This window comes from Thunnus maccoyii, chromosome 14 (genome assembly GCF_910596095.1).
Source record: "Thunnus maccoyii chromosome 14, fThuMac1.1, whole genome shotgun sequence".
NCBI classification, from domain to species: domain Eukaryota; kingdom Metazoa; phylum Chordata; class Actinopteri; order Scombriformes; family Scombridae; genus Thunnus; species Thunnus maccoyii.
In genome coordinates this window covers 16,918,153-16,945,858 of record NC_056546.1, presented here as the reverse complement: position 1 = coordinate 16,945,858, position 27,706 = coordinate 16,918,153, and the positions used below count along the sequence as shown (strand labels likewise).

The window sequence follows — 27,706 nt, the reverse complement described above, 5'->3', positions numbered from 1 at the left end:
TGTCACTCTCACTCGCTCATCCTTTAAGTCCCATCCTCCTCTTTCGCTCCTTCCCATCTCCTCCCTTCACACTCTTGTCCCTTCCTTTATTTCCTCCCAAGGTCTCTCTTTTCAGCTCTGAGCGAGGCATCTCTGCTATCTGTGACGCTTTGTTGAAACCCTACTGTATCTGACTTGTTATCAGAACACATTCACTCTGTCCTGTGTGTATGTGTCCAGCTCTCATTTCAGAATCAGCGTCATAAAAACTTCATTGTTCATTAAAAAAGTGTCTTTGATGTGGCTCATACAGTAAACACTGATTAGAAACAGACACATGAAGTTAAGAACAAAATCATCGATGTATACTGTAGTTAAGAGTAGTACAGGAGGTGGCAAAGTGCAAATATGTGCTTATGTTTTAGTAGTAGTCCTTCACTACACACAGACATACAAAATGTAAACATGTTGAAGTCATTCTAATAGAGGAGCACCTACCCAAAATTTAAAAGTATATTGTAAATATATATAATATACAATTTTCTATTTTTTTGACTCAGGCTCTTTTACACACCTTGTTCTGTAAATAAAATATCTGCAACTGGATGCAGTCAGTTAAAAAAAAAGTCAGCCAGACTGAATAGTAATCAAGGAAATGTCAGGGACTTGCTTCAGAAGTTTATTCACTTTTGGGAATAAAGAATTTTCTCAAAATTGAATGCTCAAATTTTCATGGGAGTCACTATCTACTCATCCCCATTGCCCACACTCTCTCCGCTTTTTAGTAGTCCTCCTCCTGTTCATCGTCTTCCTCCCTCCCCTGCCTCTGGGGGTTCAGATGTCATCCTCATCCTTGTCAGAAGAGTCTAATGGATCGGTCACGCTCAGGGCCCTCCCAGCCTGACTCACAGAGCTGGGGTGAAAGATCATGGCTAGGGTGAGATAGGAACCTCGGGGAGAGGACATCCGCTTGGCTGTTCCCAGTTGTGTGTGTATGTCTGTGTGCATACGCATTATTTTCTCAGTAAACACCACGTCTGTACTAGTATGTGGGGTAGCTAGGGGTACCATGTGCACAAAGCAGTAAAATACACCAAAGAAAATAAATAGCAGAGTTCAGCTACAGGATGTAGCATTGTCAGGTAAGCATACAAATGTGTACTTGCACACACACACACACACACTCCCTGTGTCTGGCATATCCATCATAGCCTCTCGGGGCCTCCTGTTCTTTCTAGAGGTCAGAGTTGAAAATGGTAGAGAGGACGCCTACGTAGACATCCAGTATAGCGTGTGTTTGTGTGTGTGTGTGTGTGTGTGTGTGTGTGTGTGTGTGTGTGTGTGTGTGTGTGTGTGTGTGTGTGTGTGTGTTTGTAGGTGCCAGATCTGTGCACAGCCTCAGTGTTGATTAGGTCTAGACCAGTGGGGTGATCTATTACCATCACAAGAAACACAAACCAAATGTATGTCTGGCAACAAGGCAAGTCAACACATGATGATATATGGCTTGAAATTCTGAGGGTCAACAGCACTTTTTCTCCGAGCAGTTGACGGTCTGTCTTGTGGTTTTTTGATAGTTGCAGGATTTTCTTTTTGTCAGATCCTTTTTTTTTTCTTGAAGCAGATATGGTATAGAGGAATCTCGGCAGGCATCATTAATGCAGAGCACATTTCCATTCCGCCGCTGCAAATTTCTTTTGTTTCCTATTTGACTTGGGTGATTTTATATTGCCAGCCTATTGTGTCTTGTCCTCCCCTGCATCTTTATTATCCTTTGTTTCTCTCCCACCACTGCTCTCTCCTCCTCCCTCTGACTTTTCCTCTCCCGCTTTCCTGGGTGGTGAGTTTTAATTTCATGCCCCCTGCTCTGGCAGTTGGTCCTCTAGTGAGTGCCAGGCTGGCTTTGTGACACACAGCTTCCTCGGGGACTACCAGCCTCCCCAACACACATACACACACACACACACACACACACACACACACACACACACCTACACACACACACACAGCCACAAATATGCATGCTCTCAGCCCTGGGCTATGCATCGGCGTCCATGCGGAACTTATGGCAATAAAATGATCCAGAACTTGCTCTCAAGAACACACAAAGACACATGCCGTCAGAGACGTGATTACACAAGCAAGCGCAGTGGCATGTTAGTTCAACTCTAACAAATGGACTTGATTCAGTGTTCACACATATGGAACAAAAAGCCACTGTATTCCCACTTATCCATCACAGTTGTCATTGTTGCAGTAATTCATCTAAAGGTATTGGCCTCATCTGGCTAGCGACAGTATGCTAACTGTACTGGCATGCATTCATTACTCTACACAGACGACCCGCAGCCCTGGGGAGTAATCAGTCGCTATGCTAATGCTCATGGATGATGATGGATGTGCTTCAGCATCCATTGTGTTGGACTCTATCTGTTGGAAAAGGGAGAGACTGTTCCTGTACTCAGGAATATGTTTATCTTCAGACACCGCTGTCAAGATGAATTATGATATATATGTTGAAATACACCTTTGAAGAGCCGAAGATATTTTATTGATTTAACTCAGTGGAGTTGAAGGTAGACAAAGAGATGCTTTAGCATAAATCTGTGTTTGTGTGTGTGTGTGTGTGTGTGTGTTTGGCCCTTGTGGTAATAATCCATGCCTACGGCTGCACCTCTGCAAGGGTTCATTAACCCTGAAAGCTCAGTCTTCTCAGGCCTCATCTTTATCTCCTGAGCATTGCAGATCACATCTGCTGCTCCACCGTATAATGCAGGCTGGTCACTCAATAATGAACACACCTTTAGGCTATTTGTGACATATACAAAATACTTTGAGGAATGTGCATGGATAATATCACATGCTAAACAAATCAAAAAGGCAGGTAGACCCTCTGTCAGCCATTTAGATAGTTTCGTTTTTGTCTGCTGAGGTTAAGGCTGTGAATTATTATAGAATTGACCTGCCAACAAAATGCAAAGTAGATGAATGGAATTTTATTTGTGCCATTCAAAGTATTGAAAAAACACATTTAAAAGCATAAGTGCAACATTTCTTTCCAGAAACAATGTCACGGTTACTCAGGATAATCCACAGACATCACTGTGAACAGTTTTCTTTGGAACTACTTTCTACTAAAGAAGTAGTTCCAATGAAAACTCTTGAGAAAAACAGTGAGGTCTGGCATAATACCATTAGCAATAATTATACAAGCTTTATTGGTCATAGTAGTAGATCATCTGCAGTATATCCACGAGCTGAAATTGTTGTCTCTGTCTGTCGTCGTTACATGGTAGTTAGGTTTGCTTCACTTACTCTCCTGCCTACATTGAATGTGGGCTGTCAGTGTGGGAGGATGAGGGTATTCCAGAGCAGTGTGGAGGACAGAGTAAACATCCAGAGCAGTCGCTGATGTCCATTGTTAAGCTCTTTTTCTCAGGACGACTCCCACCCACTGCAGCACAGCTGGGACCAACTCCATTGTCCTTTCCTTCCTCTGCCAGCCTCAGTCTCTCTCACAGACAGAACACACACATACAAATGTGCATGCTTGCAAACACACACACACAAATACACACTACCCTCAAGGCTTAGTCAATTCCAGCTGGGTACCTTTTGTCTCCTAGCAACCAGCACCTCTGCAATTTCTGGCCTTGCACCTCTAGTTTGGACTGAGAACCCATCCCGACATAAGGATTACACAAACACACACATACTCTGACAAGAGTTGGGTTTTGACTTGCTGCCTGAGTGAAATTGAATCTGAAAAGTATTGGGCTGTTAGCTGTTGTGGAATGACTTTTCTTTATTGCACGTTTTTACTTTTAGCCCCAGTTTTCTCACTCTAGGTGCCAAGCCCATAAAACTCACAAGAAAGTCAACATTGCATCAATTGAATTACCATAATTGCCCCCAAGAAAATGGTATAAAAATGCAAATGTGTTCTGACAAGATGTAACTTTAAGGATTGATTAAAGTTAAGGAGTCCTCAGGAAAAACACACACATAGAATTTAAAATAAAAATTTAAAAGACAGAACTATATTTAAAAGAAATACAGCATTAAAGAAAAATGTTAAATTTCGATCCGCTATATTTAAAAGCAACACAAATGGGAGTGACTATTCTATTCTACAGTTCTGGGCTCATTAGTTAGAGACTACAGTCAAATAAAAGACTGAAAAACATAGTTTTTAAAGTTTGTATGTGTGTGTGTGTTGTTGATTTGTAAGCATAGACGCCGGAGTAAGTATAGCTGTTTGCCTTCCTGACAGCCTCATGTAATATTCATGGTAGATTTCCATAGTCTCAGAGACCCTGCAGTTATGTATTCATAGCTTCACGAATGTCTTTACTGACCTCTGACATGTACACACACCTGTCACAGGAAGGAAACGTTGCCTCCTCCAACCTCTTCATACACACAAACGCAAACACACAGTGCTAGCTGATCAGTGGTTAACCTTTACCTCTTTACTCATATAACAGGCTGTCTGGGATGACTAGCATAGTATGGTGGAGCAGATGGAGGTGCAAAGTCACCGTGTACTCCTGAGCACACCAGATGAATAACTAATCTAAAGACAACACTTAAATTCTTGTCAAGGCACTATTGTTTTGTATGCACCCACTGTACATGCTCTTGGCATACTTTTAAGACAGCCTTGCTCTCTGGAGAATCTAGTGTACATGCTCACACCTCCAGCTGCTTTAAATGTTTTTCCTGTTGGGAAAATACACAGCAATGGACACACAACTACATCACTATTACACACAATATGGCCTGATAATGTAGGACATACAGTATTCATACAGCGTTGCAGTGGTGCAATCAACAGGTGAAATCTGATGCGGAACTGTAAATCAATTCCTACAAAGCAAGCACCACCTTACACCGTGACACACGAGTATAATTCCACCTTCACTATGTGACAAAGTAGTATCAGCAGCAGCTAATCTTTCCTTAACCAAACCACTTGTCACCTACATTGTGCCGTTCGTGAAACACTGAGATACGGTGACGGGAGGCCCGACTTACTGCTGATTACATTGTCGTCTTGCTGCACTAAGATAAGGTGTGTGTGTATGGGGGGGGTAAAAGCACTCTATGTATGTGCACGCATGCCTTGGAGGATGTGTTTGTGTGCATGCGAGTGTGGCCTGTTAAAGATAAGGTGACACATGCCAAGGGTGAATTGTTGACTTGACGTCAGCCCCAATCCACTTGTCTCATACATCATGGTGAGCAGTATAGGTAACACAAAGAAGAGCCTGCAGCCTTTATTTCACTATTCACTTTAGTTCACTTCACCTCTCTCACTTGTGCCATGGGACAACTAAATCTCCCACTCGGTGCAATGTAGTCTCAATTTCCCTAAAGCAAAACTGCACATATACTACATATTTAATCAATGCAAACCCACAAAATATATACATCAAGACATGTAAGGAAAAACCAAAGAAAACCTGGTTAAAAGTGTAGAGAACTAATTGTATTTCCAAAGATAACGAGGTGAGTTGAAGGGAAATCATACATTTGTCTCCTCTAATGAGTTCTTCTATGTGTCCTTGACTGTGTATATCTCACCATGTACCTTTGGGCTGTTTTTAAGTTAAGCTTTCAGAGGGATTTGGACAAAGAACAGGTGCAGTATAAAGGTAGATACTCTGCTCACCTTCCCTCTGGCTTAGTCCTCTCCTCTCCTCTCCTCTCCTCTCCTCTCCTCTCCTCTCCTCTCCTCTCCTCTCCTCTCCTCTTGCTTGATACTTTTCATGTGTGACGGGGACTGTGAGAGCTTAAAGCAATGACTGGGTGGTTTCACTCTCGAATACCTTGAGTCTAGAGAGAAGAGGCGGCTGTGTACGAGAGTTCCTCAGATAGAAAAAAGCAAAGGAAACTAGAAAATGACCTATGCAGGGGTTCATTTTGGTCAGCATTCATCAAATACTCTCCAGGTTTCATGTTTTTTTTTTTTACTCTATTTCTCCCTGGAGCTTTTTCTCACTCGGCCTCTCGATGCAATTCTGCACCTCTACAAAGTGCATGGAGTCGATTAAGTGTTGTGAAGTGTGTTCGGTTTATGTGCTGATTGAAATAGCTCCTGACTGTGTGTGTCTTTGTGACAGTCCTCTGATCTGGTATCAGCTGCCTGTGGTTAGGTGTGGTGGATCTGTCATCATAGCAGCTCAATAACACTGACCTCAGGCCAGCGCTTCCAGGAAAAGCTGTCATCTGATCTTCAGGATCAGTTTTCCACTTTCTAGGTAGTCAGCCGTTCACAAAGAGGCATCTTTAACTAGTTTAGTAAGGCCACACAGTGTGTATGTGTAAGTGTGTGTGCATGAAAGAGAGCACCCAGAATGGCTTTGTTGTCTTTCTAAATAGCCGTCTCCTACCCTTTTACTCCTGTAGCATCCCAGGAGTGTAAAGTCCAATCTAACAAAATGATTTCCAGGCTATTTTCAGAGATGGAGATCATTATTCCTGGCTTGGTGTGAGCCTGCTGGCTAATGTAGGGATAGGTAATGGCACTGATAATGGACCTGTTGAGAGGTATGTTTCCCTCACCCCTCCCCTCCCCTCTGTTTTTCTCACACTTTTCTCCTATTGTCCAGCAGGTAGACAGCATGATGGATGGACGGGGCTCGGCTGTGTCCGTGTGCAAAGCCATGCTATCGTACACCCTGCCGTCAGTTGATAGCGCCTGTAAGCGTTTGTCGTGATCGATGCTGCTCAGCCCTGCTCCATCACTCAGCTTGACTGCCAGTGAAAAGCTTGGACACACTCAGAAACACAAGTAGACATAATGGTAGAGGGAAATTAGGGTGAATTGAGAGCCGGGAAGAAGGAGAGATTTTCTCTCCTTCTTTCTTCACCATGTTAACTTTCATTTTCTTACGGGTGGCAGCAGAGCGCGCCGCCAAATGTATGCGCCCATATGGGATTTTTAAGCCTACAAATGCACATAGACATCATGAATCATTTACAGTGAAAGCAGAGATGTGGGCAACAGTTAAACTGGTTCTGTCTTGATTTTCTATGTGTGTGTGTGTGTGTGTGTGTGTGTCTGTCTGTCAGCCCTCATGTGGACTTGATAAGTTCCACTGACATTGTGTTTTCTCTTGGTGGTTGTTGAGTGTTCCAGTCTGGGAGCACTTGTGTGTTTCTCATTGGTTGGTGAGCTGTAGATGATTAGAGTGGAGCCCATCCATGAAATCCCCTTTAGGTCGCATTGAAAAGAGACAGTTTGTGGACATGTGTGTATTATGAGAACGAGAGACAGAGGGTGTTATGCTAGCTGTATTTTTCAACATCAGAATAAATCGCAAACCCTCTCCAGATGCGTCCACATGTCCCCCTTTTTCCTCTTTCAGCATGTGTAGACGGATAATACGTTAGAGAGTTAAATATATAAATGAGCAATCTGCTATGACAGTCCATGGGGTCTGTTGGAAATGAGATAATGCTGCTTGATGACTTATTTCCTGAAGTCCATATAAATAAATAGAGTAAGCGACACTGCAGAGGAAAGAGAAACTACAGTGAAGTGACATGCAGCTCTCCTCAAACATTTTCCCTGGCTGTTTGTACTAGTTTTGGTGGACTGGTGTTGACATTAGCTTTCAAAAGAAAAAAAGATCTACAAAGACAAACAGATGCTGTTGAATTATGCTGCATTCGGTATTAGCACAGTGTTTGTTTTTCATTAGGATTCTTTGTAGAGCCTATATTTAGTCCTAGAAGAGAGACGAAGACGGAAAGAAAGACTTTCTCTCCTGGGTTTTTGTGTGAGAGTATTCCTAATGCAGCCTGTTTATTCCTCTCTTTATAAAAGCAGTTTCTCCTTCCCCGCGTATCAAGTCCTCCTCCTACTGAGCTCTATCCAGCTTTCTCCTCCTCTCTCATCTTCACCACAAAGGGACTAGAGCAACACCTTACACACCCTGCTCGCGTGTGCTATATATGTGTGTCTGTGCATGATAATTTGTGTGAACATGAATGAAGGATTTTATTTTCAAGACTGTGTTTTGACCTCCGGATGATAATGGTAATCATGATGATGATAGTGGTGGTGGTGTCTGGCTCAGATTGCTACTGACTACTGAATGGATGTGCTTTAGCCTCAGACCCAAACATGGAGGATAGACAGGAGAGAGAGAGTGAAGGGGAGACTAGAAGGCATGTTTATCATTTATTTAGCGTGAAAGAAAGCAAAATGTGAAGGTGTGGAGAGAAGGATGAGAAGGGGAGGGGGGCATGAGGGTGAGAAGGAAGGCGCAGATACTCTTGACCGCACACAGAAACACTCAGTCACTCTCTCTGGGCCACACAAGCACACACACATGCACGCCTGTGTTTTGGCAAGCACCCAAAGGCCCTGCGGCCTCGATCCATACTCCTCACCTCCTTCTCTTTATGTTATCCCCCACTCTTAACACCTTCCCTCTTTTTTCATCTGCCTGACACTGCGGGTTCATTCTCTTCTACAGTTCTTTGCACCTCAGCCAACAATATGTCTACACCTAAATGCTGCATGTTAACATAACCGGGTATTTTTTTTCACTTTTAACAACTCAAGACCTCTTTAAAACTCAGTAACAGAGCTTAATCAAGTGACAATATCTACATCCTCCCTCACCCTTTATTCCTCTCTATCCTTGCCTCCATCTTTCTCTGTCATTGCTTGTTTTTTGGAGCTTCTTCTCGATTGGCTGCATCTGCTGTAGAGTCTCCACTGTCAGGGCTTATTGAGCAGGAGGTTCCACTTCCACGCTAGGCCTGATCAAGCCATCATTTACTCCCTACTGTCCCTACTGAGAAACAAAGAGTGACAGAGGAGGGATCTCTCTTCCAGGACCGACAGACATGCAATAAGTCCTTTCGATGCAAAAACCCAATACTTATGAAAGGCATGTTGTGCTTTTATTTTATTGCTATTGTTCATGGATTTTTAGCAGTCACAACTTGAGAATTGAATGTTTTTCAAGCCTTAATTCAAGTCTTTAGGCGGTTAAGTCCACCTCAAGTCCTCATTTTTGTGACAAGTCTTATGCTACCCCAAGACTAAACTCGATGGCTCTGCTCACAGATACCTCTGTATCTCTCGCTCACCTTGCGTACAGGAGAGTTGTAGCATTCAGGACGCTAGAGTGACTATAGTGATAACAAAGGTTGGCTTGTAACCAAAAGATCACATTTTGATTTGACAGCAATAAGTAGCATAGTACAGTGACCGCAATAAATATTTTGCATGTCCTGGTTGGTTTCTTTATTTGAATCTATTGCTGCTTTATTTGGAGTTGTATCTTGAGTCATTTGTTGGTGCACTTTCATGTTGAGCCACTTCTTTCTGAAGGCTCACAGTTTGTGTGTGTGGTTGTTTATGTTAGTGTGTCTATTTGTGGGTTTTTACCATGAAGGAAGAAAGTAGTTAGCAGTTAGTGGCAGCACACTGCCATTCTTTTAACAGCCCTCACACACCTCATTAACTCTCTTAATGAGTAAGTAATCAGACACATTCCCTCGTTCTCTTGCTCTGTCTTTTCCTCTCCTTTAAATGGAGGAATAAAATTAAGAGCATTTGGCACAGATAAACATTTTCTTATCACGCAATCGAGTTGAGAAATCAAGAAAACAAACACTCTATTTGAGATACACACATGCTATAATGAATGTACTGCAATTGGCACATGTGCAAGCACCACTTTTCAGGGTTAGTCATTATTTGTCAGAATGAAATCTAATCACAAATGGTGGTGAAAGACATGGATTTCTTTAGTTTGACTGCACTTTTTGGGTCATTTTCTATATGTTCACCATCCATATTGAAATGCCAAAGTGCTACAAGATAACCTGTTGAGCATTAGTGTCCCACTTTTGCCTGCAGTTCAGTACCAGGTCACATGACAGGTATGATAGTATTTGGCCAATCCATACAGCAGTGTAAAACCGGAACTTCAAATTTCCCTCCTTTGGTGTTTTTAAGAACTGTTTTTGAAGAAAAATCTGCCTGAGTCTGCCAAAAGCTTTGTGGACATGGTCTCTCTAAATGTACATGTAAAACCAGAGTTTGTTTACAAGAGAACTGCACACAAAGACAGAGAGAAGGAGAATAAAGAAGGTAACAGTGAACAGTAAGTGTTGAAGGACAGAACATACTGCAGAGTGGAGATTTCCACATAAATCCTTACATGGCAGTGTGTATTTCCCCTATGTGAAACCTGTAAAACCAAGGCATCAGAACATGAGATAATCCCATCTGATTTATGAACCTCTTTGTCAACTGCTGTTGTCAACCAAGTGTGGAGACAGAGGTTATGAAATCTTTAAGATATGAAAGAGGCTGTGTTCTCAATGTAGACATTTCTGCGCATGTGCCCATGTGCATGTTTTCATTTATGCAACAGAAGTTGTATATTAAATTACCCACAGACTCCCACACAGTGGAGCCTAAAGCCCTGAAGCTTTCATCTAGAAAAGTATGTCTCATTTTGCATCCACCTGCAGAAATAAACATTAAAGAAATATAATCTGTGATTAACATGGGAATAAAAAAACTATGCTAATCCCTTTACTCTGCTTTTTTGATTGTTGGGATTAACGTCCCAATTGGTTATGCAGCCACAGTAGGTCTTTGTGTCATGCAGAAGAGAGTTGTGTACAGTATTAGTGCAGTCTACTGAGATAGAGATCAGAGGTTAATGATGTGAATCAGACAGGAACCAGACATTACCTTCAGCGTACAGCTAATCTCTAGACCAGGCGCCTTGAGCTATGTCTGATAACATTGCTAATTATACCAGATATAGACTTAGCAGGGATTCTTGTAAACAGGCATATCAGTGGCTGAGTTTATTGTCAGAGCACTTTACAGTGACTAAACAATACCATTGTTTGAGGTCTAGTATAACTGAAACTTTACTAATTCTGACCGCAGCGTGTGACTGGAGACTGGAGTTCATACAGCAAAGGCACACCTGAAAACATGTGTGTTACCTCATCATTAGGGCTACAATGGGAATGAACTGTGAGCAACATCACCTAAGGAGAGCCAGGCTACATTAATGAACTAACTGCCCACCTCGAGGTATGTAGTGCATTAAGGTAAATCTATACCAGGTCTTGGCTGTTTGAACACTGGCATAGCCACACTCACTTTTGCTCACTCAGGCATTGGTTCACACACCTGTAATGAAAAAGGACTGGTAGGCATGCTGTGTGCAGGAAATAAGGAAACAAAAAGTTGCACGTATGACATCATTACAGCACTCTGTGAGATGCCTGGGGGCCTTGACTGGGGCTGGAGGCCGCAGCCATGCCTCGGGATAGTCTACATAGCATTGTAATGAGTGTATGGAAGGAGTCTGGGCAGTGGAGAGAGCGGCGTGGTTCTGACAGTTTCCATGAATCCTTTTAGGCTGAACAGTGCTGTGCAAGTGGAGTGATGTCTGGAGGTTATGACCTGTGCTTCTGCTTCTGATGCTTAACTGTGTCTGCTTCTGTTAGACTTCACAATCTGATGACCCCACAGACCCTGAGGTTAGCTGAAGTAATACACAGACACAGACATTTTTGTTAGTGTGTATTGGCCGGGCACACCACGGAAGAACAGTCTGAGATAGAAACAAGCAGGGAAAAAGGAAGGAACATTTTTCTTGTGTTATTTCTCGCCATGCTGGTTTGATTGTTAACTCCAGATTTAGTTTTCTTTATATGTTTGGGACGCTTTTCAAGTGAAGCACTGTGGTGGTATTTGTCAAAGGGCTGTAACATTAGATTTACTGTCATGACTTAGCGATGGAGACCATGGTGGCCAATATCCCTCTTTGTGGTGACTGTTCTCACATAATCATGTCTGTTTTCGAAGGGATCAGTGCTTCCCTGAAAATCTGCTTCCAAATTAATCAGAAATGTCAAATATCTCGGAGCCAACACAGTCAGGGCTGAGCTTAGAAAATACCAGTGAGGGGCAACCACAGACTATGTAAAATACAGCATGGTCTCCCACAGAAATGTCCTGTTTGCCGTTTTAAGAATGTGTAAATGCAGAAATGTAGCGTTGCTAAATTTAATATCGCTCTGGCTCCCGTAGGAGTTGAACCCGTCGATAAATCCTTAAAGGACACAGAAGACTGCAGACTCCAAACCATGACCGCTGTGATTATTCTGTTAGATGTGACAGTGGAGACAAAGACCCAGGCAGAGGGAGAAAGGCAATTCGAGTAAATGAGAGAAAGGCAGTGTTTCTGGCACGACAGATAGCATCTTTTAGGGTTGTCATTGGGCTTTTTTTGGGGCACACATTGTCCCAGAACAGACCTACAGTTATAAAGCGACCTCCCACAACCTCAGCATCTAATCCAATCAAACAGCACCATAAGTGGAAGCGTATAGATCACTCCAGCCAATCGTGTTATAGCGTGCTAACAGGATTATGGGGGTTTTAGTGTGCGGATTCCACCCCAGAGCTTTCATTTTACTACTTACACACATAGCATTGTATTCATATTGTCAGAGCCTTCCTGCCTCATCTTGCATTCTAGCTTCTCATGCCTGTCTCTGTCTTTCTTCCTCTCCTTGCACCTATAAAGCAGCCTCTGGCACTCTTACATTGCTGTCCTAGCATAGCAGTCTGTTCTCGTTTCTTACCGTTACCTGGGAGCAAACACACACATTCAGACGCGCACATACAGAAAGACATACCACACACCTCCCAGATGTCCGGAGGGAGATGTCATTAACAGCGTGTCTGCAGTTCAGCGCTACAGCGTGTGTGTTGGTGTGTTTGTTGCAAGGAGGTGAGGAGAAGGTGAGAGGACTAATTAGTCATCAGATGGAGTGCAGGGCTAGGTAGACCAAAAGCATTCCTCTCTCATGGAGCCGCCTTGATAAGAGGCACCAATATAGCCTGGGTGCCAGACTGACTCAGCTTTCAACTCTGCACTCAGGCTGTTTTGCCAAGAGAACAACAAAGAAGCTGGAGGGAGCACAACTGTTCTGGCTCCCATGCTCCCTTGCAAAGAGACATGAAGCTGGTTTGATGTTTAGGATATGATCCTGCAAAATATGGTCGACTGGCAGAATAGATGGATTACTGTTGTGTAATTGACTAAATTGCCTGCAGTTAACAGTTAACCTAATATCTTGGTGAAAGCAGATGTTACTCAGATCTGCTGAGGAAATTAAACTCAAAAACCTCAGATGATTAAATTAGAATGTGCCATTAGATGGAATATTTATGTCCTCTATGAATACAAGCCAGTGAAGTGTGTGTTTCATTTGCACATCGGTACGCGCATGTCGCATTTGTGTTTGTTGAGAATAGCAGTCAGATAAAGCCGATGTCTATACAGCTGGAATGCGATGTAAATTAAGCTAATTAGACTGCTTCTTCATCAGTTTATTCAAGGTGTAAAGGGACTCATTTTATGGCCACTCGGTGTTATGTCATGTTAAATACACAGTCATCTTTTAACAGGATGAAACTGTAAAGATGAGGCAAGATACAGCAAGTCACAGTCGACCACCAACGTACAGCTTGAGCTCTATAGGACCATTCACGATTCATTCATGTCCCATGAATTGCTGAACTATGCATGTTCAAGCAAAATGCACCATTTAATTTTGGTTCAACAGTGACCTTTGGTTTAATACATTCAACAACAAAAAAGTAAACACACAAATTCCATATTTAATTGTGGTGTATTTGCAGTAGCCTTTTAATTTCTGCTCCACCAAAAGGGCACAACCACCCATTCATTAGATCGATTGCACAACACAACCGCTGTGGTGTGTTTTGCCCTCTTGTTTGTACCCCGTTAAAAACAATGTCTGGGCAATTTTTATTCGGAGGAAAACTCTGGAAAGGATGACCGAATGGGGACAATATGTGAGAGTGATATGTCGTGAGAGTCTCGGGAACTCCTTTTAACATTACCCCATGGGGTTTTATAAGTGTGGATGCTTGTGTGCGCATCGTGGGATTGCGTGCTGTGGTGCACATGCACATTAAATGAGTAGGATTCATCAAAGTCTCATGCAGCACAGTTGTGTTGTGTAGTATTATAGATTCTGGTGTTGTGCTCGGGCCTCTCTATGGGCAACGATAAGTACTCTGTTTACGTCTGTCTGAGCTGTGGAAGCCCGCCCTGTGTGCGTGTGTGTGTGTTTCAAGACAGGCCCTACAGTTTCCCAGTGTAGTGTGTATGTGTGTGTGTGTAGAAGAGGGGCAGAACCTTTCTGAATAAGGTTAGCTCACCATTTAAACGGCAGACAAAAGACTCTGCTAATTAAAACTATGGCTACTTGTGTTTCACTCACTCTCCTTCCCTCCTCTCCTCTCTGACCCTCCCCTCTGCTCTCTCAGTCTCTTACTTTCCACACACATGCACTTTTCAAATGCCCAATTTGTACCCAGCGTTAAGCGCTGAACACACACACACACAGTTTAATACTAAACGATAACGTTCTTTGTGTGGTGACTTCCCTAATGAATCCACCCCACATGCTCAGTGAGGACCCCTCATTGGTTGCTGTCCTGCTGCCCGTTTGTTAGGTCTGTGTGTGCAGGCAGCGAGATGGACACCTCACACCGGAGCACAGAACAAATTATAGCATGAGTGAACACTGAATAATACAGCCACTATAAAATAACCACTCCACTGTGAGTAGAGCTCTCCATGCAGTACCACACCTCAGGGTTTTGGCACACATTAGAAAGAAAAAAAAAATCCCCCCTTAGCTTTCTGTTCTGCACCAATGAGTGTGGTAAAAGAAAGAGTGACATTGAATAGAGCGTGAATCCTACTGGTTGAAAAGCATGCTTTAAACACTGTGAGTCAAGCGTTTACAGAGGAAATTATTTAAACAAGTTAATATGGTTGCCAATAATGTGTTTTATTGTACTCTTTTTTTTTTTTTATTAAACCCACACCCTGCTAAAGCGACCAAACAAAGCAATCCTCAATGATATTTGGTTAAGTTATGTGCGACTAATATCCACTCATTGTTGTCTTCACAGAGATCTGAGCGAGAACTTCATCCAGTCCATCCCCAGAAAAGCTTTCAGAGGAGCTACAGACATCAAGAACCTGTGAGTACTTCACCCCTTCTTCCAGCAGGGATTGATGTACTTAAGGCTGCAAAGATTGTTTGCATTGAATCATTATGTCTATAGAATGCCAGCAAATAGCAAAAACATTGATAATGATTAAATAAATCTCAGAGTCAGACATATTTATCAAAGCATTGAAAGCTGCTCATTCTCAACACAATATAATTCCAGCATCTTAACTTTTTTTTTTGTTTAGCTGGTTGAGTTAATGTTCCTTATGTGCTTAATGATGTGTGTATGTATGTTCAGAGGTTAGCATATCATTGTGACTGAGTTGACTCACTACCATGCACATACACACGCAGCTCTCCAAAGATGCCTTGTAACAACTGGGATTTACTTGACCAGCGTATATGCACATTCACACATAGATTTATGAGGCGTATTGATGCAGATAAACAATCAGCATAGTCACTCTCAGGGGTTACATGAGCCGAGAGGACTAGACCAGTATCGATTTACCATAGTCCATCAGTGTACTGCTTACTGTATCAATGATTACAACTACCCCACGGGGAGAAAGAAAGATTGTGTGTGCGTGTGTGTGCGTGTGAGTCTTGTATAACACTCTCTCCTGTGTGCTCTGCAGTCAGCTGGATAAAAACCACATCAGCTGTATCGAGGATGGCGCCTTCAGAGCGTTGAGAGGCTTGGAAGTGTTGTAAGTATCTGAAGTGATGTTATTCAATCAGCCCCACCCTGTATCATTCCATTAAAGCACTTAGTTAAATGAAGACATTGTTTTGCCCTGATACTAACCATAACTAGTACATATATATAGTGCAGGCCTTTAATTAGTATGGCCTTGCTTAATATGCCAAAATACCCCCGGTGGGCCTCGTGAGGGGGCCTGCATCATGGAGACCAAGCTCCATTAACTCATTGTTCCACACAGTTGACAGCAGTGTTCCCCTCCATCACATTAACACCCCCACCCCACTCCTCCACCACATCTACACCCAATCCCAGCTCTGGGTGGGCCATCTGACGAGGGGGCTCCTGCCATCCTGATCAAAAATCCCATTCAAGTGGGCATTCCATGCTGGATTTTTGAACATTCAATTAATCATTCCTTGTCAAAAATCATAATCACAGGCCTTTGTTAGAGCTCTCCACCTGAAACAATGTAGACTAACAGTGCAGGTCGGGGGACAAAGGAAGTTTGACAGCCTTGTTATTTTTATGTTGAAAGACTGTGATGTGCATGTGTGTTTGTGAGGTTTTTTTTTTTCTTCTTTTTTTTGAGGGGGTGGGGAGACAAAAAAAGCCATTAAAGGCTGCTTTCATGGCATGGATGGATTGCAGATGTAGTGATAGGGTTGTCATAATGGTGTAAGAGGGGATGGGGGGGTTGTTTTGATGGGGTCTGTATATATGGGTTTTATGGGGGAGGAGGACAGGTTGTGTTAAAAGGGGGAGCAGGTTGAAATATGGTAAAGGGTTATTATGCTGATTGAAATGACCTGATTCTCTCGCTGCAGCTGATGCCCAGGATTCGAGGAAAAACGTGTGTGTGTGTGTTTGTGTTTGTGTGTGTGTGTGTGTGTGTGTGTGTGTGTGTGTGTGTGTGTGTGTGTGTGTGTGTGTTGTATTGTATGTCTCTAGAACTACAAGTAGCTTGTGATCATGCCTGCATGCTTGTATGTGCATGCATGCACTACTGTACGTGTGCGTGGGAGGTGTGAGGGCTTCCCATCTGCGTGGAATGATGTGTTATATTCCCAGCAGGATGCCACAAAGAGAGAAAAGAGAGGGAGAATAGATCTAAAAACATGGAGCGGAAGAGTACACAACAAAACTCTTTTTTAAGTATACATTTTTTTAAAAATGGCTGCACTGACAATGTGACTTTGTTCGCTTCTTTTCTTCTCACAGAACGCTGAACAACAACAACATCAGCAGCATCCCTGTTTCCAGCTTCAATCACATGCCCAAACTACGAACCTTGTAAGTCACACCTATCCCACTACAATGCTATATGTTTCTGGGTGTATGCTTTAAAATAATGTTCCACATGCATGCAGGCACAGTAGAGAAAGTACATATGATCTCAATGGGAGTAGATAGGTTCTGTCATTCCAGGCAGTGTCAGGAGGCTACTATACCCACAGATCACCACAGAAGGGTCTGTAGCAAAGCCAGGGGCCATTACCCCCTCCACCCAAAGCACACACAACAACAACTGGCCCAGATAGACACAAATAGCCCTCGAACCCTATTGTGTATTGTGCATCGTGTGTGATAACTAAATCTGAAATTATGTACAAATTAAAATTTATGCCTGCTGAAACTCTCAGAGCCGTGACTCCACTGTTCCTGTGGTGGCTTTTTGGGTTTCCTTGCTCCCAGTGGGGTTTCATTTTATAACTTTTCTGTTTGTGTGTACTGCATGTGTTGGTGCACATGGGTTTGGAAGTTAGTATACGTGCTCCAGAGGTCCACCGCACCAGGGCGAGAGTTATTCTGGATAGGCACAACATTCCAGGAATGCCGTGTTTGGAGCACTGGGTTTAGAAAAGTCCTCTTTAGTGTCCTTCCTTTAGAATGTGCCATTTACAGTCATCCATGTAGCATATCATTTAGTGTGTTTTGCCACAGTGGTTGGATGTGATGAGCTCTAAGAAAGAATAGACACTTTATGCTATTTGTGTCTTCAGCTGCTGTCAAATCAGCTTGCAAAAAAAAAAGCAGAGAAGATCTTCAAATAAGTCGATGTTTCATTTTCTCTCTCTTTTTAACAGCCGTCTCCACTCCAACAATCTCCACTGTGACTGTCACCTGGCCTGGTTGGCCCAGTGGCTCAGACAGAGACCTACAATTGGCCTATTCACCCAGTGTACTGCCCCATCTGAGCTCAGAGGTCTCAATGTGGCAGAGGTACAGAAACACGAATTCAGCTGCTCAGGTAAAACTTCCAGAGTTACTTACACATACCTTTACATGCAGGATACCACAAGAACATTGCATTTCATATAGTACATTGTTTATTTAATCTACATCAGTGCACCACCATGATGTGCATGTTGTGTGGATAGGGCTAGCTGATCTCAAAAAGGGATACATTTACAATCTTTTTGTTGCACACTTTTATTCTACTTTGATCAAATCACTCATGCCAAAAAGTCTGCCCTAGCTAGTAGATCTCTTTCCACACCCACTGTGTTTTTGTGTCAGATTATTCACCTGGCAGCCACCTGACAGCTCCTCTGCCCCTGGGCAACCCCACAGCTCTCTTCTGGCCCTTTCATGTGTCTCCAGCTTTCAGGAGCTGGCAGTGGTGCCAGGAAATTGCCCGACATATATAAAACACACAGCTGCCCCCGTTGACAGTAGTACCCCTCTCCTCAGTTGTCATTATTCATGGATTCTCACCTCCTTGCACACAGATTATTGTGGCTTTGAACTCTGTTCTACTATGTGTGTGTGTGTGTAAGAGCGAGAGCATGTGCATGAGGGCGTGGCATGACGTGCACTGGGGTTATCATATCAGGACAATGGAAAAACAGCATGAGAACCCTCACTCCCCACAAGGCCATCTCACTATAACACCAGCTGCGAGGAGTGTTTGTGTCTGCGTTTGTGTGTGTTTGTGGGTGTGTTTCCCCCTTTCTCTCTCCATGGGTTGTGATTTTTACGCAGCCATACGGCGTGACAGCACAGATCATTAACTATTCATCGCCCAGGGAAAGAGACTCAAAGCGTGGGAGTGTAACGATTCCAGATATGAAAAGGGAGCAGGGGGTGTCAGAGAAACTTTGGGGTCCAGAAAGTTGAGGTTTTGCATGATGGGGGGTTGCAGTTCATGTCTGTAGCATAATTGGTTCTCTGTGAGTGTAACGAATGGTCATTCACACTTTTTGGGCAAGACAAACAACAGGATGAACACATTAACTACCAGTAGTATTTCAGCTCCCCTGTGCAAGAATACACAGTCATGCATTTACGCAAACATTTGCACATACACACACACACACTCACACACAAACACATACACCCAGTTTCTTCTTGAGTGGATGAGTGACCAGAAGTTGAACTCCCTGTGAAGGACTCATTAGGGACTTGCTTGCTGGCACACACACACACACACACACACATGCTTTTCTTGTATTTTCAATGTTCAGCGCTGTGTGTGTATACACAGTTTGTGCTGTGACCAGGCCAGGACACCTGCGGGGGATTTGGGGCGGGGTGACGCTGTGTTGGAAGAGAGGAAGAGGGAGAAGAGAGGCATGTTGTTGTTGTGAGAGGCAGAAGGGAAAAAAAGGGGGTACAGCATATAACTAGTTGTTGCAAAATTCTGCAGCACTCTCAGTATCATGACTCACTGACAATCGCTCCCAGTGTTCGGCTGGAAGGCGTCACAAAATTGTAAATATTGGTCGGTAATGAGCAGAATAATACATTTACTGCTTCACTTCAAGGAATAATATCACACTTTCCAGTAGGTCAGTTGTTATCAAACTCTTTTAAAAATCACATTAAAGTTAAACAATCCAAAACCGGAATCTATGGCTCATTATTTCCAGTTCTTGAAAAGCAATGAATTTTAACTATGTTTTCATAATCAATAATTAAAAAATAGGAGAATAACAGATACTAAAAAAAAAAAGAAAATACTGAATCTGCGGGTGAAAATTGGATTTTAAAAATAAACATTTTCAGTGCAAACACTTTGTTGAACCAATTTACTTTTACTTTTTAATTACTTTGAGGGACTCTGGTGCATGACCAGCAGCTCATTTGTGTTTCTCCACATTTTTGTCTTCACTTTCTATTACCAGAAGCATTTTCTAAGCTATTCTCATCACAAAACAATCTTGTTTACTTTAAACAGGTGCACAGCAGGAAACACAACTGTTTTTGAGCGCCCGAGGCAAAAATCTGTTTTCTGCTGCTCCTTTAAAATAAAGCAATAAAAATTATGGATCTTAACTATATGCAGGAACATACCCATTTTCATCTTAATTAGTCATCATCCTCTGACTCTATTTTAGATTACAGAGGTTTAAGTTCATCTGAATAGTTCATCTGAATGATTTTATTGAGCAAAACATTTACAAGTAGACCCTGTGATCATTTACAAGAGAGGGAACTAAAAAGTTGGAAGTTTTGAATCTAACGCAGGCTACTGGTGCCAGTTTTGGGTTATTTGACAGAAAATTAATGACTATTGCACTGAATTACTGCTCCCAAGGAATAATAAATGAAGTAAAAATATTATGTTTGAAATGAGCAATGAGCTATAAATTGCTTGAGGGGTGGAATAAAATACAATTCCTGTAGTTGGAAATAGGGAAGAAATGACTGTATAAGGAGGGAAAAGGGGGAGAGAACTGGTGAACTCGAATGTTGTGCTGAAAGGGAACTTCAGAGAAGAGACAAATGGGGAAGAAGCCAGTGATAACATTACATTTTGAAACGATGAGAGAAATGAGGTGGAGTGAGGTTAAATATAAAACCTTGCAAGCAAATGTACAGGAGGTAATGGGTTGAAGTGCCAGTCAATGGCAGAGATGATGGACTGGAGAGGTTGGAAATGAGCATGCTCAGACAAGTGGGAGAGAAGAGAGAGGAGAAGAAGAAGACAGAGAAACAAAGGGAGACAAAGGTGAAAGCCAATAAAACAAGGGAAATGGGACAGGAATAGAGCGGTGGAGACGGCGGATGTGAAAGAGATGATGGGGAAAACAGAACTAGTAAGAACAGGGGATGAGCGTACATCAAACAGCTTCACCTCAAGTATACCTGTCAGAGAGCTGTCATTGTTAAGGCCGCTCCAGCTGTGCTCTGCACTCTCCCTGATCCCAGGCCTGTCAAATATGCCATGTTAGATCAGAAGGGAGTTCTGCTCTGCCCTACACCTGATCCCAGATCTGTCAAATCTCTGCCATCCCAGATCACAGGCCCTCAGATCACGCGGGATTAGCGACTGTGTGAATTGTGTGTTGATTCACACTTTTCGATCTTATTTGTCTTGTTTACCTGATTCAGCCTTGTATCTGAGTAGTTGATTATGATTGGCCAGATACATAAAGCCTGACCTTAAACATTGCTTATTAGCTAAATGGCCTTAGAGCTAGCGCCTGTAATTCCATTGTGAAGCATGATGTTTGGCAGCAAACTTTCAGTGGAGTAGAGTTTTGAGCACCGTGCTCTCTCTATCACTGACTTTCACCATCACTCACTCTGTCTTCCTCTCCCCGAATCTCTATTCCCCCTTCACTCTCTCTCTCCAACATTAGCTGAGCGATAGATAGGAAGATAATCAAATATTCATGGTTTGAAACTCGGATTAGTAATGCTGTGTAAATGAGGCCATTTAAAAGTCTGTTTTATTCATTTTATCTGGGTTAGGCTTACATACACACATCTTGTACACACATACACACACACACACACACACACACCAAACACATTCGTACTGGCAGTGCAAGCGCCCGCTCTTCACCACATCGTTGACAGTGCCGGAGCTATTTGAACAGGTATCTAGAGACAGCGTGATGGGTTGTGTGCTCTGTATGCAAATTGAAAAGTTGAAGTGTTTCAGAACAAATGGAAGTGAAGAGGTGGGGGTTGTAAAGCTGAATGTGCAGAATGGCAAGAATTCCACCCAGAGAACGCAGACTCAGGAGGAAAATTTGCGGAGAGATCAATGGATGTTATTGGGAGGCCTTCAATCACCGCCCCGACTCTATTATTCATGTCTTTCTTCTCTTCTCAATATACGGTGGCATTTCTTTGATAGATAACCTAGTTTCTTGCCCATTGATTCTCAAGGATGTACGGATTTACAATAAAGTCAAGTGCGGGGTGTTTCATTTCTTTTTCTCAATGTCAAAAGCATCCCTGGGAATCTGTGTTCATTTGCAATTCAGCTTATAAAGCACAAAGCACTGGTGACATGAACAGCAGCAAAACAGGTTAAGCTCCACATGTGTGCAAGAGCTGCTCTGTGTCACAGCACAAATCCTTCAGCAAACAATCTGACCCTGTAATCCTGCTTTAAGTCGTGCTGCTCTCACTGAAACCAAATTCATCTGTGCTCTCTCACCTGCAGAGGCCAGATCTTCCTCTCTTCCTCCTGGTTCATCCCTCATGTTTTTCTCTCCTCTTCTTGTCTCTGCAGGTCAGCAGGAGTCGTCCGGCCTGCAGCCGTGCAGCACAGGTGGAGGCTCCTGTCCAGCCATGTGTACTTGCAGTAACAACATTGTGGACTGTCGAGGGAAAGGTCTTACTGCCATTCCAGCCAACCTTCCAGACAGCATGGCCGAGATGTGAGCACAACACCCGCTGGCTTTAACAGACACCCAGTTAAATATTCCTTAAAGGCCAATTTAGTACAAATAGTTCACAGTCACATTTACCCCAGTGATGTATAGATTAAATTAATAATCCTTCCTCCATCCTCTCCTCTGAAGAGAGCAAATCCTAATATGTAATCATAAATAGATGATGCTATATGTGTGAATATACATATGGAGAAAATGCATCATCCATGAGCAGTTGCTTAAATATTGCAGTCAGGATATGAGATGTGATAAAATATAGTGAAGGAAAGTGTACAGGGCAAGTCCAGGCCCCTAAAAAGAACAAATTTTTCAATACGTACTGCAATCAGCATTATTTCCAACTTATTTTATCAAGCTTTAAGTGTGAAGGAGCTCTATATGATTATCACAGAAGTGTTGATTTAGCTCCTAAGTTCATTTTCTAAGTCTTTGCACATGAATTTGTCAGTGAAACAGTTTCCAGGGCAGACTTTATTACAGCTCCAACAAATCAGTGGAAAGAAGAAGCTATTTACTTAGTGAAGAAGAGTTATTTACTTGGTGCTGTCTTTTGCGATGTGTCTAAGAAAGCAATACAACATCTGGCCCTACACTATAGTGTTGATTATATTGCAGCTAAACTATTAGAGAAAGAACAAAAAGGTAATTTCTTTCATCATGTAATGTCAAAACTCATCATATTTAATTTCCCAAAAGGGTAATGTGAGAAATCAACATTCCCTTCATTTTATTAGTTATATGCAGCTCAGTGTAGAAAAGGTTTTGGTCAGATTTGGTTCAACAGATGACCCTGATGAGAACTGGATAATTCTAGTCTGAGTTAATCTTATTTAGGAAGTTCAGATTCCTCAGCTCAGTACAAATTGATTCTCTCGGCAGCAGAGGGAAGTGATGGATTTCAGAATAATGCAGGGACATCCACAGCCACATTGTTCTTTGATGCATGGCACTGCAGGGCATTTGTGTGAGTGTGCACATTAAAGATACTGTATGCATGTGTTTCCATATCTATCTGTCTGTGTACACTCATGCAGGGCTGAGGCAGGCTGCAGGCTGAGAGGATTTAAACATGCATGTTTTATGTACATATGCTGTTCTAGCTCACTTTTCTCACCATGCATCACCTGGTAGCGAGACATCCATCCATCCATTTGCTCTACACTGAGACACACATGTAGACTTACAGCAGACTTAAAGGGGACCTATTATGCATGTTGCATTTTTCTGTTATTTATATACTGTTATGATGTCGGAGAGCTATGTTAAAGATGGTCGAAGTTCCAAAACTTGAGGCTAACATATGTAGAAATGCTCCCTGCAAATCAAAAGCCAGGGTTTCAGCCTGCTCTGAACGTTTCGTTTGCAATGTTTTTTTTTTGGTGCCGACAAGTTGACGTCAGATTGTCACGCATGCCCTTAAACAGCCGTCTGGTGCATAGTCTTGGTTGCTAGGATTGTTGTTAAGGTTGTTCCGTGTGTTTTTTGTGTCGTTCACTCGCATATTTTGGATTGGATTCTGGCTCAAATATGTACGGAGGTATTTGAGAAGTTGATATTTCGAGTAAAGAAAAAGAAGTGAAATCCTACTTCTATAGTTTGTTTCATGGTTTCTTTACGTAGCCTCCCGAGCGGCTGGAAGTCGGCTGTGACACAGCTTCTGGAAGCTAACCAATCAGAACAGAGTGGGCTCATTTGGAGGGTGGCCTTAAAGAGACAGGAGTTAAAACGGCCTGTTTCAGACAGAGGTTGAGCTCAGGGGCTGCATAAAGATCCAGTATAAGATTAATAGGGACTTTTTTTAACTGTGAATCATGCAAAGCTTCTCTAATGGAGTCCCAGAATAAAAAAATATAGAGCTGGAAATGAGCATAACAGGTCCCCTTTAAACTGAGACTACATGCTCTTATCAGCTCAGATGGCTGTGAACCGCATGCGAGCGCTTTGCTAACATCCCTCCCTCAGTTTATCAGTCCTCCAACATCTGTCTGGGCATTAACTGTTTACGGCCCACATGCTATCAGCCTACTGTAATTCCCAGGAATGCAGGGCTAGACTCAAGGTAGTGCTTTAATGTTCTTTATCGGGGCTTTAATGCCCCTGGCAGAAATCTGCATGAAATGGTACAGCAACACTGTGATTTATGCACATTGAGAAAAAGGGAGGATGAAGGGAAAAAGCCAGCGGTTGCATTGCATGTCTTCCAAGGAGCGTATGTGTAGTGAGGAGGACACAGCAAGTTTCTAGGTCTCCTCCTCCCTATGGGGTCTGTTTATAAATACCCGGCTAGCATGGAAGTCACAGATCCCATGTTCCCCAACAACCCTGACCCATTTCTAGTGCAGTGGTGTGCTAAATTTCCTAATTTGGACACGCAGTTCACACTTCTCTGTATGTTATTGTATAATGGAATGACCACCCAGGAAATACTACGATCATCATTTAAAAGTCATTTAAAAGACATCATACATCCTGCAGGTTAACTTTTGAGATGTAAATATTCAAACTCAGCACCAGCCTTGCATATCAGTTTTTTGCCATGTTTTATAGTTTGTAGACCTCTTAAGCATGCCCTCCAGCTGTAATGTTCCACAAGTGGAGGATCTCAGAGAGACAGTGATGTGATCTATGAGCCCAATAACCAGCAAGCAGCACTAATGGGAGAACAAGGAGGCGGCTGAAAGATAATTCAACCATGCAGGTTTTATAGACAGTAGATTCTCTCCACACAGCAGATGAGTAAAGACATTTTTAAAGTCTTCCTGCCCTTCACATCTAATTGGTACTTAACCGTGTCCTGCTAATAAACTCTACTATGTTCTGATTCATCTTTTACAAGACTGGGGTGAAACACTGGCTGTGCATTCCTCCTGTCCTGCCCATCAGAGCCTTACCTTACAGGTTCTATTCCCAAAACGGACTTTTCTTCACTCATTCTCCTCCCCTCTCGATTTTTTTCTTCACTTTCTCTTTCCTGGCTTGCCAAAATCACCACAGGCGGGTTTGAGGAGGCAGAGCCACAGTGAAGGAATAAAAAGGGAGGGCAGGAGGGGGATTCCGCTCAAGAATTTGGTACAGCAGGTTTGATCTGTGCTTGAAGTTCATTATAAAATCAGTTTCAATTACAGCAAGGCGGGCTGCTGGGTATCAAGGCCAGCCTAATGCCTTGTTAATGAGGCACTCGGAAACTCACACACACACATACACTTTCTCGCACACGCAAACACACACATGCTGCTCTCATTACGTACAAATCGGAGAACTGCAACCTCCCTGCCCTGCTCTCCCCTAATGAATGCCAGTGTTGTGTTTATGGCTGTGGGGATGTGAGCTGGTTTCTGTACTCCTCTCTTGTGAGACCAGGCCCAGTTAGCCTAAACACTACCACAACAGATTATTATGCACCATAGTCTCTGTCTGCAATGACTGAACTCTGCCATAAAAATCCCCCCCTCCCTGCGCCTTTCATCTGCCGCTGCGGTCCTGCCATCCATTTCTGACTCACGCACGCACTGGCTGAATACCCAAAGGCATAATGTGTTTCCCCTTAATGAAAACCATGCTCAGACCTTAATGAAAAGGATGAAGACCATTGATTGGGCTGACACAAACACCAGCTCACAGACACACATAGACAGACACACATACAAATGTTCAGTCTGATAAATTGGATGGGAGCCATTGATTGTCCGTCTGAAGGCAACTCTGACAGATTGTTTCTTTTTTTCTCCGCCGATTGGACGGCTCAGCCCCTTTGTTGATTGGAGGGATTTAGTTGCTTGCAAATATCGATCACTGAGGAGTGACAATTTGAAGGCTAAAAAGTTGTCAGACAGCATTGTGTGCCCTTGTCTGGCTTTGTCAGACAGGGTTTTCTTATTCACTGACACACATTGGAGTACCACAGCATGTAGGCATGCACGTACACAACGAGCTCTGAAACTGAAACACATGCAAACAGCAAGTAAAGTGCCAGACTGGTTTGGACCAGTCAGACCAACTGGTTGATGAGAGAAGGCGCTAAAGCCACTTGGCCCACCACGTTGCCGCATGGTGAGGGCAGAGGAACCACAGTGCTGTCACTCTGCTGTAAATCCACGGACACATTGGGACAGGCAGAGAAAAACAGACAGAGAGAACACGTCCACCACAGGAATCTGTGGTCTGGAATCACTGCTATCCTAAGAATGTCAATTGTGCTCTTATATCGCTCTATAAACAGAGGCCACTCCTTTAAAGGGGTAAGATTCTTGATTGAAAAATTTAGAAACTCAAAACTGTTAAGTGGCTGTGGTTCTTGTCTAACAAAACATTTACCCCCCATGAGTAGACATAAACATCGCATGCAGGAGGCCTAAGAGGCGCGTAGTAAATTTTAAATGGATCTAATAGAATAATTAAATCATGTGGAAATATTCCTGCCCCAAGTAATCAAATACTTTTAAGAGGGGGTTTTTAAATCTATCAACAACATTCTGTTTGCCAAGGGGTTTTGCAGATTTTTAAATATTTCTCATTTCCCTGTGGTGAGAAATGGCATTTTAATGATCTTTGGATTCCCTCACTAGCCCAGTTGTAGCCACTGGCCTACCACACCTCACACAGGCCCATGTCCCCTGTTCCTGCAGCCAGTTGCTCTGCTGGGAGGCGGTATGGCAGGACAACCAGACAGACCCACAGCTGGCTCCCTCCGGGCTCTGCTAAGCCTTGTTAAGGACAGTTTTAAAAGCTGTGAACTGACCTGCAGATAAACAGCCCTCTGCCAGCTACACCAGGGAATTGGTCTGGGACCGAGTAGCAGCCGGCCTGAAACACACAGCCATGCATGCCCACACTAATGGGGTTTAGTGATGTCTGTTTCCCTAAGACCATCTGAGACTGATTAGGGTTTGTGACTGTTCTGTACTAAGTGACCAAGCGTATGTTTGTGTGTGTTTTCATTCATTCACATTTTTGGACTGTCTGTAAAGTGAGATTCTGACAAACTTTGCTTCAGCAGCTCTTAGGCTCACTGGAAAAAGTAAACTAAAAGTAGTCATATTTCACCTCGCTGCAAAGGTTTCAGTGGACACTTTGGAGACACCCAGAGGATGAAGACAAATTTTACAAGAACAAGTGAGATCATTATTGATTTCAGGATCTCATATGAGAACATAAGTGCTGGAAACTATAAATGTTACATCAAAAAGAAATATGACTTTTAGCTGAAGGCCTTAACACCCTCCCACAAACTGAGACAAGGCCTTTTCCATGAGCACTTTAGTATTTAGTCCACAGCACTTTAGTATTCAGACTGTTTATTGGTTCTGAGGATGTTATGACTCTCACA

General features: G+C 42.9%; 1 protein-coding gene across 2 annotated transcripts in view; it reads left to right on the top strand.

The window, feature by feature from the left end:
• slit1a (slit homolog 1a (Drosophila)) overlaps window positions 1-27,706 on the top strand; it is an 89,267-nt gene that overhangs the window by 35,798 nt on the left and 25,763 nt on the right. For both annotated transcript variants that reach the window (XM_042433357.1, XM_042433356.1), the window contains exons 5-9: window positions 14,999-15,070; window positions 15,681-15,752; window positions 16,967-17,038; window positions 17,833-17,996; window positions 22,218-22,365. In XM_042433357.1, the coding sequence (XP_042289291.1) occupies window positions 14,999-15,070; window positions 15,681-15,752; window positions 16,967-17,038; window positions 17,833-17,996; window positions 22,218-22,365 (528 nt within the window). The remainder of the gene's footprint in view (window positions 1-14,998; window positions 15,071-15,680; window positions 15,753-16,966; window positions 17,039-17,832; window positions 17,997-22,217; window positions 22,366-27,706) is intronic.